General features: G+C 42.5%; 1 protein-coding gene across 1 annotated transcript in view; it reads left to right on the top strand.

Annotated features, from left to right (window-relative positions):
- LOC148150013 (uncharacterized) overlaps positions 1–12,763 on the top strand; it is a 142,102-nt gene extending 129,339 nt beyond the window's left edge. The window contains exon 6 of the mRNA XM_087987767.1: positions 12,554–12,763. Within this exon, the coding sequence (XP_087843893.1) occupies positions 12,554–12,571 (18 nt within the window). The 3' untranslated portion in view covers positions 12,572–12,763. The remainder of the gene's footprint in view (positions 1–12,553) is intronic.
- Positions 12,764–16,170: the final 3,407 nt, after the last annotated feature.

The following is a 16,170-nucleotide window of genomic DNA, read 5'->3' as shown; positions in this document are numbered from 1 at the left end:
GAGTACAAGAGTTGGCAGGTCATGTTACAGTTGTATAAGACTTTGGTTTGGCTACATTTGGAATACTGCGTACCGTTCTGGTCACCACATTACCAAAAGGATGTGGATGCTTTGGAGAGAGTGCAGAGGAGGTTCAACAGGATGTTGCCTATTTGGAGGGCACTAGCTATGAAGAGAGGTTGAGTAGATTAGGATTATGGCTGTTTATAAAATCATGAGGGGCACAGATAGGATAAATAGACAAGGTAGAGAAAGTGAGGACTGCAGATACTGGAGATCAGAGTGGAGAGTATGATGCTGGAAAAGAACAGCAGGTCAGGTAGCAATCAAGGAGCAGGAGAATTGACGTCAGGAATGAGGCTTGTTGGTTGTGGCTGAGAGATAAATGGGAGGGGGGGTTGGGGGGGAGGTAGCTGAGAAAGCAATAGGTAGATGAAGGTGAAGGAGAAGGTGATAGGTCGGGGGTGTGGAAGGGTACTGGTTGGGATGGCCTGAGAGGAAGAAACAAATGCTTGGAGGCCTTCGTTGTGGCGGATCGATGTGTACAGAGACTGGATGGCCATGGTGAAGATGAGGCGTTGGGGGCCGGGGAAACGAAAATCTTGGAGGAGGTGAAGGCCATGCGTGGTGTCCGGAACGTAGGTGGAGAGTTCCTGGACTAAGGGGGAGGACGGTGTCAAGGTAGGCAGAGATGAGTTCAGCGGGACAGGTGCAGGCTGAGGCAATGGGATGACCGGGGCAGTCAGGTTTGTGAATCTTTGGTAGGAGGTAGAATCGGGCAGTGCGTGGTTCACGGTCAATGAGGTTGGAGGCTGTGGTTGGGAGATCCACAGAGGTGATAAGATTATGGATAGTCTGGGAGGTGATGTTTGGTGATGGGAGGTGAGGCTGTGATCAAGTGGGCAGTAGGAGGAGGTATCTGCAAGTTGACGCCTGGCTTCAGTAGTATAGATGTCGGTGTGTCAAACTACCACTGCTCACCCCTTGTCTGTGGGCTTGATGGTGAAGTTGCAGTTGGAGCAGAAGGAGTGGAGGGCTGCATGTTGTGAGGGCAGGAGGTTGGAGTGGGTGAGGGGGGTTGACAGGTTGAGGTGATTGATGTTGGCAGCAGGATGAAATGAAGATGTCAAGGGCAGGTAACAGGCCGGCATGGGGTGTTGGAGGTGGGAAAAAGGGTCCTCGGTGGATGGGCAGGAGTCTTGGTTGAAAAAGTGGGTCCGGAGGCGGAGGCAGTGGAAGAAATGTTCAAGGTCGTGACCTGTGACAAACTCATTAATCTGGGTGCGTAGAAGGATGAAGGTGAGGCCTTTGCTGAGGACTTAACATTCATCCTCTGTGAGGGAGAGGTTGGGGGAACGGTAAATGTATGACAGGGCTGGGAGCTAGGACCTAGGGTAGGGCTAGAGCTGGGTGTGGCGGTGGAGGCAGTCACTTGAGTGGGCGTGATTATTGGGTCAGGAGTGACATCACCAACGGAAGTGACGCTCACAAAGGGGGCAGAAGTGAGGTCTACAGCGGTGTCAATGGGCACTTGAATGGGCGTGATTATAGGGTCAGGATTCCGGAGAGACCATTCCCTCTACAACTCCCTCACAAGATCCACGGCCCCCACCAGCCCATACCCCACTCCTGGAACCTTCCCCTGCCACCGCAGGAATTGCAAAACCCTAACCCACACCTCCGTCCAAGGCTCCACAGGATCCTTCCACATTCGACAGAAATTTACCCGTACCTCTACCAATGTCACCTACTGCATCCGTTGCACCTGATGTGGTCTCCTATACATCGGGGAGACAGAACTCCTTCTTGCAGATCATTTCAGAGAATATCTCTGGGACACCCGCACCCACCAACCCCACCGCCCCGTGGCTGAACACTTCAACTCCCCCTCTCACTCCGTCAAAGAGATGCAGATCCTGGGCATCCTCCACTGCCAACCATTACCACCCGACGCCTGAAGGAAGAATGCCTCATATTTCATCTTGGGACCCTGCAACCACAAGGGATGAATGTGGATTTCACCAGTTTTTCCTCATTTCCCCTCCCCCACATTATCCCAGTCCCAAGTCTCCCACCGCATCCTGACCTGTCCATCACCTTTCCCATCCATCCCCTGCACAGCCCCCCCCCCCCCCCCGACCTTCTCCCGCACCTTCATCTACCTATCACTTTCTCAGCTACTTTCCACCAAACCCCAAGCCCCTCCCGATTGTCTCTCAGCCCCTGGCCCACATGACTCATTCCTGATTCACCTTCTCCTCGTGTGCTGCCTGACCTGCTGTGCTTTTCCAGCACCAAACTCTCAACTGTAGATAGACAAGGTCTTTTCCCTGGAGTGAGGCAGTCCAAAGCTGGATGGCATAGGTTTAAGGTGAGAGAGAGGAAAGGTTTAAAAGGGACCTAAGGGGCAATGTTTTCACGCAGAGGGTGGTGCGTGTATGGAATGTGCTGCCATAGGAAGTGTTGGAGGCTGGTACAATTACAACATTTAAATAGCATCTGGATGTGTGTATGAATAGGAAGGGTTTAGAGGGATATGGGACAAATGTTGGCAAATGGGATTAGATTAATTTAAGATATCTGGTCGGCATGGACAAGTTGGACCAAAGGGTCTCTTTCCATGCTATATGAGTCTATGACACCAATGCCACAAATTCCTGTCAATCATTTTGGTGTCTGATAAAGAACTTCCTGTTTGAATAAATATATTCTTTGAATTTCTGAATGTTTTTCACACTTACAAAAAAGAGAATTCTAATTTACATCTTGCGTGGCATATTACATATACATTGAATGTGTTTGATACATTTCAGTCATTACTTCATGTTAGCCCTTTGCCCTTGTTTCACAATCTCAAACCCCCTCCTCCCCCCAGCTATGAATTAACATGACCATCAGCAGAAAATACAGATAGCAGTGTTAAGGAGTATCCACAGCTCGCATTGCACTTATATCAGATTGAAGAGTTAGGGACCTTTCAGTAAGCTGTAAGGGCTCTTTCTCCTCTTAAGTAGTATGAGTTCTCGTTGCTTGCTTTTACCAAGATTACTTTGAGAGCAAGGATGTGCAAAAGAGGCAATGTAGTTCTTCTAAGGTCTTAATAATAAATATATGGAAGTTGTTTAGTCCTGCCAGTGGGAAAAAAAACCCAAGAAACAGACCGCAGATCATTTTTTCTTACATACCAAATTCCAGACAACTTGTTAAAAATGTTGCTGTGTTGAGTATGGAAATATACCTGCAAGCTCTGTAAAGTATGTCATCTAACCCATCAAGATCAGTACTCGGGAGCTGCCAAAAAGGCTAATCCAGTCCTTTCCTTCGAGCATTGGCAGCGCTTTGCCAAGTTATGAAAAAACAAAACAGAACTGTAAAACTGGTGATGCAAAGAAATGACACAAATGTACAGCAGATTTGTCAGCATTTGTGAAGATGAGAATCAGTTTGGATGTGTATCTGGTGTATCTGAATTGGAACCTAGAAGATATGTTGCATGTATTGCAATAGAATTATAAAACAAAAGAATGACAACAGCGCAGGAGGCCATTCGGCCCATTGTGTCTATCCTGGCAGTTGACTGGAGGAAGGGGCAGTTAGTTTAGCGCCTTGCCCTGCAAATTATTTCCTTTTCAGATAATAATTCAATTCCCTCTTGAAAGCTTCAACTAAAACAGTCTCCACTGCACAGTACATTCCAGATCCCAACCATCTGCTGCAGAGAAGTTTCTCCTCATGTCTCCAATGCTTCTTTTGCTAATTACTGTAAATGTGTGCCCTCTAGTTCTCAACCTTTCGCTATGGTAACAATTTTCCCGACATACTGTTTTCATGATTTTGAAAATTTCTATCAATCTCCTTTCAAAGTGTCTTTACTCTTAAGGAGAGTAATTCCAAATTCTCCAATCTTTTTATCAAACTGAAATTCCTTATACTTGGAACCATCCTCCTGACTTTTTCTAATGCCATCAGATCCTTTCTAAAGTATGGAGTCCATAATGCTGGATGCAATATTACAATGGAAACTGAGCCAGCGATTTATAAATATTTAATATAATATCCCTGATTTTGTAATCTGTACCCCTATTGAAGATATGGAGGTGTCAGTGTTGGACTGGAGTGGACAAAGTCAAAAATCACATGACACTGGGTTATAGTCAAACAGGTTTATTTGAAAACACAAGCTTTTGGAGCACTGCTCCTTCCTCAGGCAGAGGAGTGGTGGTTCAACAGCTTGCAGTTCCAAATAAACCTGTTGGAATATAACCCAGTGTCATGTGATTTTTTTACTTGAATTTGAATTTAAATTTGAATTGAATTTATTTGAATTGAATTGAATTTATTGTCACGTGTACCAAGGCACAGTGAAAAGCTTTGTCTTGTGAGCAATACAGGCAGATCACAGAGTTAAGTAGCATAGATAAGTAAATAATAGGTAAACAGCAGCAAAAACAAAAACGTAGGTACAGGTAAATGCTAGGAGTTTGAGAGTTCATTCAGTATTCTAACAACAGTAGGGTAGAAATTGTTTCGAAAATGGCTGGTGTGTGTGTTCAGGTTTCTGTACCTTCTCCCCGATGGCAGAGGTTGTAGAAAAGCACTGCCAGGGTGGGATGGATCTTTGAGAATGCTGGTGGCCTTTCCTTGACAGCAGGCCTGGTAGATGGATTCTATAGATGGGAGGTTGGCCTTTGTGATTGTCCAGGATGAGTTCACCACTCTCTGTAACTGTCTCTGATCTTGAATGGTACAGTTGCCATACCAGGGAGTGATACATCCAGACAGAATTCTCTCGATGGCGTACCTATAAAAGTTGGCAAGGGTATTCACTGTCACGCCAAATTTCCTCAGCTGCCTGAGGAAGAAGAGACGGTGTTGGGCCTTTGTAACCAGTGCATTCTCATGAAGAGTCCAAGAAAGCTTGTTGTGGATGACCACTCCCAGGAGCTTGACACTCTCCACTCGTTCCATCTCTGTGCTGTTAATGTGTCGGGGGGGCATGAGTAACATCCCGCTGAAAGTCAATAATGAGTTCCTTGGTTTTGTTGGCATTGAGAGCTGGGTTGTTTCTCATTGCACCATTTTTCCAGGTCTTCCACCTTCTGACTGTAGTCTGTTTCGTCGCCATCTGAGATTCGACCGACCGTAGTGGAGTCATCAGCGAACTTGTAAATGGCATTACTCTGATATTTGGCGACACAGTCATGGGTTTACAGTGAGTAGAGTAGGGGAATGAGTATGCACCCCTAGGAGGCTCCAGTGTTGAGTGTTAGTGAAGATGAAATATTGTCCCCAATCTTCACTGATTGTGGCCTGTGAGTCAGGAAACTGAGGATCCAGTTGCAGAGAGTGGGGCTTAGTCCAAGATCACTAAGTTTAGTAATCAGTCTCGAGGGGATAATAGTGTTGAAGACTGAACTGTAGTCAATGGATAGGATTCGTACGTAGCTGTTCTTGGTGTCAAGATGTTCTAGGTGTAGTGAAGGGCAAGTGATATGGCATCTGACGTGGATCTGTTGGTCCATTAGGCAAATTGGGGTGGGTCAAGAGTAGTGAGGAGGCTGGAGTTGATTAATGCCATGACCAGCCTTTCAAAGCACTTCATGACCACTGAAGTTAGTCATTGAGATATGTGGCATGAGCCTTGTTTGGCGCAGGGATGATGTTGGCCCTCTTGAAACAGGCAGGGACAGTGGCCTGCTGCAGGGAAAGGTTGAAGATGTCGGGAAGACCTCTGCCAGTTGATCTGTGCATGCTGTGAGTGCACGGCCTGGTACTCTGTCTGGTCCCATCGCTTTCCTTGGATTCACATGAAGGAAAACTGCTCTGACCTCTGATGCTGTGACTGTTGGGATAGGTTCGTCAGGACCTGTCAGAATAGGTGTTACCTCTCCGCCCAAATTCTTCAAAGTGAGCTCAGAAGGCATTGAGATAATTTGGGAGAGATATGTCATCGTCTGCTATCTTGCACTGTTTCTTTTTAGAACCTGTGATGTCATTCAGTCCTTGCCATAGTCACCGGGTGTCTGTCTGGGTCTCCAGTTTGGACCAGTGTTGGTCCTTGGCTGTCTTAATGGCTCTGTGAAGGTCATACTTGGATTTGAGTGGGTCTCCTGATCTGAACGTCTCATGTCTGGGGGTTTTTAGCAGGTTCTGTGTGTCCTGATTTATCCAGGGTTTCCTGTTGGGGAACACCCAGATTGACTTCCTCAGTATGCAGTCCTGCAGACTGTTTGAACATGGCCCAGTCAGCCGATTCCAGACAGCATCGGAGTTGATCCTCTCCCTCCTCCGACCAGCACGGGACCTGTATCTGTGAGGGGGTCTCCTGCTTGAGCTTTTGCCTGTAAGCCGGGGGAAGAAGCACGGCATTGTGGTTGGAGTTCCCGAAATGAGGGCGGGGGATGGAGCGGAAGGCATCCTTCACAGTGGTGTAGCAGTGGTCTAAAATGTTTGGGCCCCTTGTGGGGCAGGTAATGTTCTGCTGGTACTTATTTTGCTCAATTGACGAAGCCCAGGGTGCTGTCTGCTTTATTAACAACTCATTCAGCCTGTCCTGCCAGCTTCAATGATTTATGCATATCTGTATCCAGCTCCTTCTTCTGGTGCACATCCTTTAAAATTGTACCCTTTCTTTAACAGTTTCTCAACTCTTCCAATCAAAATGAATCATGTCTTGCTTTTCTGCATTAAACTTAATCTGTCACTTTTCTATTGATTTCACAACCATATGTTCTTTTGGAGGTTTACATTATCCTCCTCATGAATCAAAGTTTCATATCCTCTGCAAATTACTATACTGTCTATCAGGAAGGGCAAGAATTCTAACTCTGATCCTGGGGATCTCCACTATAAACCTTTGTCTATATCTATTCCACAAATTTGAACTTTGTTCATAAGGCATTTTATCAAATGTATTTTGGAAGTCCACATACACCCCTTCAAAAGCATTACTCTCATCAACTCTCTCTGTTCCTCCTCAAAAACTATCAAGCAGGCTAATTAAAAATAGTTTACCTGTAACCAATCCTCAAGCTACTGAAGAGGAGAAAGAGCACCAACAGTGTGTTGAGAGATCCCTATTCTCTATTCTGATGTAAGTGTAATGCTCTGTATAGATTTCTGACACTGCTGCCTCTATTTTCTGTTGCTGGCTTTCCTGAAGATGACCACAGCACCACCCTCTCAACTTCAGGACCACATCTTGCTTTCTGTCTGTGTCATTGGTACTGATATGGAGAATGAACACTGACTTTTCACCCTCCAACCTCAAGGTATTCAACAACTTTTAGTGACATCCTTGATCCTGGAATCATAGAGGCAATGAACATGAGCCCTAATGCCAGACAAATAGGTGTAACATCTGAAAATGGCACAATGGGATGCTCTGACTTTCTGGCCTATGAATGGAGTTGCCAATGCCCCTTAAAATATCAGCCCATGTGCCAGTCCAGAATGTGCAAATGGACTATTTGATTCTTGAGAATGTTGTAAGCAAACCCAATCCTGATCTCAACCAATGTGTCAATTTCATGCATTTTTCCAACATGGCGACACAGAAATAGAACTCCAGCTAGATCCTCACATTCATGTGCCATACACTTTAATAACTGTGGGATCCCCATGATGGAACACAAGACTCATTGAAAATGTAACCTGGTCACTTCTGATCTGCATGATTCAGGATCAAATTATGCCTTCCTTTTCCAGACTACACCCTTAAAGGTGTATTTACTGGGTTTTCAACTTGTTAACTCTACAATGCTAGAACACTTTAAAATGTGTTTCTGATGTACTGTTTACTTAAGTATAAAACTCATTCATTTGTGACTTTTAAAACATTAATTCATGAGCTGTGGGCATTTGTGTTGCTAATGAAAGGATGTTGGTGAACAGCAGACCATCTGGTGCAGCTACACCCACAATGCTGGTCGGAAGGGAATTCCAAGATTTTGACCATAAAGAGACAATATATTGGCAAGTGATAATGACTTCGATGGAAAGTTGGAGATGGTGTCAATCTCATGAGCTTGATGATCTTGTCCTTCTCGGTCGCAGTTAAGAAGGTGTGTCGAAGAAGCCTTGACAAGTTTCTGCATTGCATCTTGTAACACAGTGAAACACTATAGTTAACCAAGTGATTGATTAAAGCTTTTGAAAGTATAGTCAAACAAAACAGAGCTACTTCAATTTCTGAAACCCACGTGTAAACAGTGCATCTTAGTTGCCTTTTATATGGTCAATATGGTCCTGTTTTCATAAAATCAAATGCTTTTCAGTGCTTAGAACAATCTAACTTCTATCTAAAGGGGTTTGTCCCCAAAATTGCAGAACTCTCAAACTGCAATTGTAGGTTTTCTGGCTGGAGTTTAGGATGGAGACTTTGTTAAACCAAGAGCAGCCCTGAGGAAAGTTGCCATGGTAAGAGCAAGCACACAACATGTCACAAAGCATTCGGCATATATGATACCATGCAAAATGTGAGCAGTGTGTCATGTGATTATACTTTCTTCCAATTGTGCAATTCATAAAGGCTGTCAGAAAGACTTGAAAGATCAACTTCAATAATGCACACAACTGCAGACTAGTTTGCTGCATTAACGAAATGTGCAAAAACTGCTTTTACCCTGCTTCCAACAGCCCAATGTAAATGGTCCTGTCTCTTTTCTTTGCTCACCTACTGTAATTTTTTAAAAATTGTACATGGGATAGGGACATCGTTGGCTAGGCCAGCATTTATTGGCCACCCGAAATTCCTAGACAGCAGTTAAGAATCAACTGTAGTGTCATGAATCTGGAGTCACATGTAGGCCAAACCAGATAAGGAGAACAGATTTCCTTCCATATGTTACATTAATGAATCAGATGGATTTTTATGACAATTAACAATAGTGTCATTGTTAATTTAGATTGTTATTGAATTCAACTTTCACTATTTGCTATCGTGGAATTAAAACCCACGTCCAAGAACACTCACATTCTTGACTGGGGTCCTTGGTTTATTAGTCCAGTGATATTACCGCTAGGCAACTAGAAACACCTCCTGCAAGGCCCCCTTAAAGATACACACAATCCTGCCTTGGAACTGTTCTTGCATTCTCAGTGAACTCCCTCCCTAACAGAAGTGTGGATGCATTGACAGCAAATAGCTGTCACTACCTTATTAGATTACTTACAGTGTGGAAACAGGCCCTTCGGCCCAACAAGTCCACACCGACCTGCCTAAGCGCAACCCACCCAGACCCATTCCCCTACATTTACTGCTTCACCTAACGTGCACATTTTTGAACTGTGGGAGGAAACTCACGCAGATACAGGGAGAATGTGCAAACTCCACACAGTCAGTTGTCTGAGGTGGGAATTGAACCCAGGTCTTTGGCACTGTGAGGCAGCAGTGCTAACCACTGTGCCACCGTGCTGCCCATAAACTCCCAAGAGCAATTTGAGATGGGCAATAAATCCCAGCCTTGCCAGTGATACTCACATCCTAGACACAATGGGCTGAATGTCTCTTTCTGTGCCATATGGTTCTATAGTTCTGTGATGCTACCTTACAGAAATTTGCCACTCAAAGATGTAAGTACCTAAATATGTAAGATCAAGTTAATTATCTTGCAAAGGCAAATCAAAACTAATTATTTTTTAACACCACAAATCTTGGCTTTCAATTCCAATTTTTAAACTAAAGATAGCATTTAAAATATGCTTAGTTGCATAAATGTCGACTTCTTTTATATGCTTATACTAACATTACTTTCCTGTCATAATTCTAAACAACTAGGGCATTCCCAGACAAAATAGATTGACTTGGAATTTTCTTCAGTTCTTTCCAATGTAACTTTTCAAACAACAGGAGATGTACTGTGCCCAAGAAGACTAACCATCTGGTTATCTCTCCTGGTGGGGAACCATCTGACGTTTATTTGCCTGTACTCTTTCACAATGGTCAAGACTCCAAACAAGTGATGTGGAGAAATTGTGTACATAAATCAACATTCTATCATTTTACATTTCAGCATCTTGGACCTCTGGCACAGTGTACCATCAACTATTGCCAATCCATCCAAATGTTACAATTATGATAACATGTTTCTGGAGAGGAGGATCAAATGCTGGATTACCATTCAATATTTTTTGAAATGCTTACCTAAGTGAGTCAGTTTTTCTCATGAAGCTTTTATCTAAAATCAGGAGATATTGGTAATGCACAGCATGTGTATCATCACTTTTCAAGAGAAAGGACAGAAAGAGTCATGGAGTTGGGCAGCACGGAAATAGACTCTTTGGCACAACTTGTTCCTGTTGACCAGGTTTCCCAAACTCAACCAGTCCCACTTGCCTGCGTTTGGCCGATATCCCTCTAAACCTTTCCTATTCATGTACTATCTAAATGTCTTTTAAATGTTGTAACTGTCCCTGCATCTACCATTTCCTCTGGCAGTTCACAAACCATTCTCTGTGTAAAAAAACGTTGCCCCTCAGGTCCCTTTTAAAGCTTTCTCCTCTCATGTTAAAAAATATGCCCCTAGTTTTGAATTTACCCATCCTGGAGAAAAGCCTTTTGCGATTCTATGCCCTTCATGATTTTATAAAACCTCAATAAGGTAACCCCTGAATCTCCTCTGCTAATAGTTCTGCATGCAGCGGACATTTCCAGATGAATTAAAGGTTAAGAGATAAACCTTTTATGTGAACTGGCAGATAATAAGCTATTTAATGGAGCTCAATTAAATAAAAAGGAGTGGGAATCAGAAAAAGAGATGTTATGGGGAGCGTCATGGAGGTCAAAACCTGCAGAGGAAGCTGACAAGTTCAGGTACGTCATATAGCTCCATGTCCCACTGGTCACATTTAAATCCTGGCTGTCCAGTATGACAGTGTAACACAAACAATTGTAAGGAAGTGGAGTCAGCAATTGGGGCTGTCCATAGGGGGAAGCTAGTGATTGGAGAATGGGGAGGTTAGCAAACGGAGAGATGTTGCTGGCAGTCAGGGTGACATGGTGACTCAGTGGTTAGTACTGCTGCCTGACAGCACCAGGGACCCAGGTTCAATTCCAGCCTTGGGCAATTGCTACATAGAGTTTGCACATTCTCCCTGTGTCTGTGGGGTGTCCTCTCACAGTCCAAAGATGTGTAGGTTAGGTGGATTGGCCGTACTAAATTGACTGTTCAGGGATATGTAAATTAGGTGGATGAGCCATGGTAAATGTAGGATTATGGGGGTGAGTCTGGATGGGATGCTGCTCAGAGGGTCGGTGTGGACTTGATGGGTTGAATGGCCTGTTTCCACACTGTAGGGATTTTGGGAGATTGGGGTTTTAGAAAAGACATAGCTTAAGTGTGCAAGTTAGCAATTAATTATCTGTTTTGCCACTTGTTAAAAAAGATCAGTTTGTTTATAATAAATCAATTTTGTTTTCTTGTTTATTAATCAAACCTGATGTGAGTTTCTTTTATCTTAGATTAGGGGTTACCATCAATGAAAATAACCATCTTAATGGTTAAATTGATCATTTATACATTTTGTGATAGCTAAGGAATAGTGGGGCTTGATTTCCAGTGTGTCTTTCCCATCAAGAGTGTGACATCAACAAGACCTCGAGTCTCATTTGAATGCAGAGCTTCTGGATCAGAGACAGGAGCTGCTAAAGCTACAGCATCTGCAGGTCTGTGAAACCACAAGAGTTCCACTGCCCGCTAGACACAGAGAAGATAGGAGCAGGGGTACTCCAGCCTGCTTCCCATTCAATATGACCACGACTGATCAATGACCTCAATACCATAATCCACCTCCATGTTCTTTAATCCCTTTAGCCACAAGAAGTACATCTACCTCCTTCTTAAAAAGATCCCCTTGAGCAACCCCTTGAACCAGAATGTTCATTTGGAATTAAAGAGGTCAAGGCAGCCGACAGAAGCTATTAATTGGAAAAGATGTTGAAAACTTGTGAATATGATTTTAGAAATGTTTAGATTGTGTATGGCATTCAGTCCTTCCACTGCCAATGTGCAGTAGTAGCAGTTGTACCAACTCATCACCATCTTCTTGAGGGCACCTAGGCTGGGCAATACTCACCAATGCTAACCAAAGGCAATGCTTACATCCAATCAATGAATTTATAAGAAGGTAATTTAAGGGCATACTTCCAAATAAGAAAATAAGATATTGCCTCCCTACTGCCCCAAGCTGTTCAACAGCAGCTGCATTTGTCTGAAGCCTAAAGTGTGTCCAGGGAATTTGAAGAAGGTGTATTCATGTTATAGTCATGTGACAACCTAATTTGCTCAGAAGAGCTGCACATAGTTCTGCATTTCTGTAACTTGTGGCATAATACAGTAAGAGATTCATCAATGTCCTCTGTCCAACATTTACTTCAGAAAAATCTAGTAATGTGCTTTCTTTCTCAATCATGATTTATAAAGGTGAAATATAACCCTAGAGTTCCCTCATTCATCCAGGGCACTGGTTCTCAACAATTATCCAATGCATACAAAAATTAGATCACTGATCACAGATGCTAATTCTCTCTCTCTCTCTCTCTCTCTCTCCACAGATGCTACCAGTCAGGTGAAATACATTTGTACGTAATGTACTGGCTAACTTCTGGTAGTCATGTGACCCTCTACTGCTGCTGTAACTTGTTTTTACCTTCGTTTGTAGCTGCCATTAAAACTCATTACTTGAAACAAGGTATCACAAGCGAGAAGCTGAGACTGAGTGAATTTTCAGCCAGATACTCTAGAAACAAAAAATAAAGAAAAATTAAAACATAAGTTTGCAACTTTGAAATGCTGAGGGTGACATAATAGTTGTGAGTATTCCAATCTCTGCTGCTGTGGAAATGAAAGGAGATAAGACAGAGAATTGGAATTTATTTCACTCACAGTGGCAAAGCTCTGAAATAGCTGTACAATTAAATAAGAAACCTGGGCAATGAATAATAACAATTCTGTTATCAATACTGGAAAAAGAGTGCTACAATGTGTATTACAGTCTAAAGCTCACTGAGGACTAGAAATCTCAGACAGAAGAGATTTGAAAGCTTTGAAGATATACTTTGAACCCCATATTAACTTTACTTAGGTTTTCAACATCACAGCTTGGGGAAAGAGGGAGGATATTGATCATTTTGTGATGTCACTAACACATCTAGCTGATTCTCTTGAGTTTAGACAACCGAAAGATCTCATCAAAGGTATAATTGTCTGAGGCGTAAGAGATCTTGCTGTGGTTCTGAGGTTGGGGTGTTCTGAGGTGTTAAACATATTAGTTTTAACAATAGGTATATGATTGTCATATTAGTTGGAGAACAGATCAGGTGTTGCATTTTGTAGTGAGACATTCCAGGATGAATGAGAACAACGTATTGGAAAAAAGGAGGAAGAACTATTTGCAGAAGGGCCAACAGAAATTTCAAGGCCAGAGGACAGTACTTAGGTCTTTTTAATTTCAAAAATATACTTTATTCATAATATATATATATACAAAAATACTGATACACATACATATAGTTGCAAATGCAGTTCAGTTCTGTGTAGTAAGATATCAAGGAAACAAACAAACATTGGACGAAAGTGAGGACTGCAGATACTGGAGATCCTGATGAAGGGCTTTTGCTCAAAATGTTGATTCTCCTGCTCCTTGGGTGTTGACTGACCTGCTGTGCTTTTCCAGCACCATGGTCTCGAAACAACCACTGGTATTTGACTCTATCCAAGCAAAGAAAAGGCATCTTTAACTTGTATAAAACTATATTTACATGTGCTTAGAGCAAAGGGAGGGTCTGATAACTGAACAGACCCCCATTTAACTTCAGTAGAAAGACCTTGGACTATTGCAGAGGAAGCAACACAAAAGAAAATGAAACATGTCCAATCTAGGGTAAGAAGTGCTGTAACTGAATTTGAATCATTTAACACAGAAGTGCACACTTAAAAGGAAGCAAACAAAACCTATAGAGAAGCCTGCTGCAGAGATGTCGGTGATATTTTTGAAGAATCATTGTACACCATACAACATGTAGATATTGTTAGACCTAAAGTTGATAAATGGTTTGTGACTGTTAGAATGGTGACTGCAGAAGAAGGGAATCAAGTGAATGTGAAGTTTAGATAGACATGAGGATTTCTTGCAGTTTCATGAGTTTTGTGGACCTGTGCAAAGTGGCTCAAAATGGTGTCTCAAAAATGCAGCATTCAAAGGTAAGTTTGAGGCTATATGATGGAATATGGAAGAGGACAAATGAAATTGAGTCCATTGCAATTCCTGAAGAAGGGCCCCATTCTTGAAGAAGGGCTCATGCCCGAAACATCAATTCTCCTGCTCCTTGGATGCTGCCTGACCTGCTGCGCTTTTCCAGCAACACATTTTAAGCAGATATAAAGTGAGTATTCCAGGAGATGCTGCTGGTTAAACCATTTAGTTTTAAACAAAACAGAATTTATTTACAAGTTTACTGAATAAAACACAAACAAAAGAGAAAAGAAAACAAAATAACTCGACCTATCCAAAAACCCAACAGATTATCCCGACTTAATAATGCTTTTCCAAATACTTGCGACAATTCTCATGGCACAAAAGGTAAACTCAAACACAGTGTCTTACAGGAGAGATGTCACAGAGAGAGGAGGACCTGCGTTTTTTGGGTCCAGCAGTATTTACAACTGCCTGACTGCTTTCAATGAACAGTCAGACTGCTAAAAACCAAATCAAACCAGAGAAAAGCTAATTTGGCAGAACTGGCAACTCCCCTTTCATTGTACAAGTGTTTTTTTTTTAACTCAAAAGCCTTTTTCCTGAGGCAGACCTGTTAGCAATAATCAAGTTGGCCTTAAAACCCCTCCAAGCCCAGATTTTTCAGAACCTATGTTTTTACAACTTCTTGAAAAAAAAACCAGGAACAACATAACCTTGCTAAAGGAGTAGCGTCATCACACCTCCCCCCTTAAAAAAAACATCAACATCCAAAAATAGCTTCATTTTAAAACCCCTTAATTTGAAACTGTTCGTACTCAATAACACCCATATATATTAGATTGACTATAAACATGCAAACATGCATAACTACATTTTGTTTCAGTCTGTTATCCTCCTGCCACCAAATGCCTCCATTTCTCATTCAAGTCTCGACAATGGATTGCCAATCACATTTACCTCGTCCCGCCACATGCACAATTCTCAAATTGAATGGCTGTTACAACAAGTCCCATCTAAACAGTCTGGCATTTTTGTCCTTAAATTCCACCACAAACTTCAATGGTTTTAGTCAGTGTATATGATTGTCTCAGATAGTGTTACTTGTAACATAAGCATTGAAATGTTGCAACGCCAACATCAAGCTCAAACTCTCCTTTTCAACTGTCGAATATTTCTGCTGATGAATGTTCAATGTCCTGGAGAAATACCCAATAGGTCTTTCTGTCTTCTCATCAACTTCCTGCAAGAGCACAGCACTGACACCTACATCACTTGCATCAATAGCCACCTTGAATGGCTTTGCGTAATTAGGTGTGGCTAATACTGGGGCAGTGGTTAGTACTGCTTTCAGGCTGTCCAATGCCTTTTTACAGTCTGCTGTCCACTGAAATTCCCTGCCTTTCTTTAGCAACTCAGTGAATGGAAGAGCCACACTGCTAAAATTTGATACAAATTTTCAATCAAATCCAGTCAATCCCAGGAACTGTAGTACTGCTCCTTTTGTCGATGGTGTAGGAAACTCCCCAATTACCTTTTTTTGCAGCCCATAGGGTCATTTGTTTGTGTCTAGTAACATGGCCCAGGAAGGTGACTTGGGCTTTGGTAAATTCACTTTTAGCTAGGTTTATCACCAAGCCTGCCTTCAAAGTCGATCGAACAAGTCTGATAAATGTTGCAATGTTCCTTCCATGTGTGACTAAAAATCACCAGGTCATCTATATACGTGACATAGTTGGTTTATCTGGAAATGGCCTCATTGGTGAGTCTCTGAAATATGGCTGGCTCATTTTTTATACCAGACAGCATGACTTTAAACTGATACAGTCCATTTGGTGTTACCAAAACTGAAATTGCCTTCACTTTTTCTGACAAAGTTATCTGCCAGTATCCTGTGAACAAGTCCAATTTATAAATATAAGTTGCTTGTCCCACCTTTTCAACACAGTCTTCTAAATGCAGAATCAGATATGCATC

The sequence above is a fragment of the Chiloscyllium plagiosum genome, unplaced genomic scaffold (genome assembly GCF_037043375.1).
Source record: "Chiloscyllium plagiosum isolate Xiang-an unplaced genomic scaffold, Cpla_swu_hap1 HiC_scaffold_5, whole genome shotgun sequence".
In the NCBI taxonomy this organism is placed as follows: Eukaryota; Metazoa; Chordata; class Chondrichthyes; order Orectolobiformes; family Hemiscylliidae; genus Chiloscyllium; species Chiloscyllium plagiosum.
This window is presented reverse-complemented; position numbering and strand designations above follow the sequence as displayed.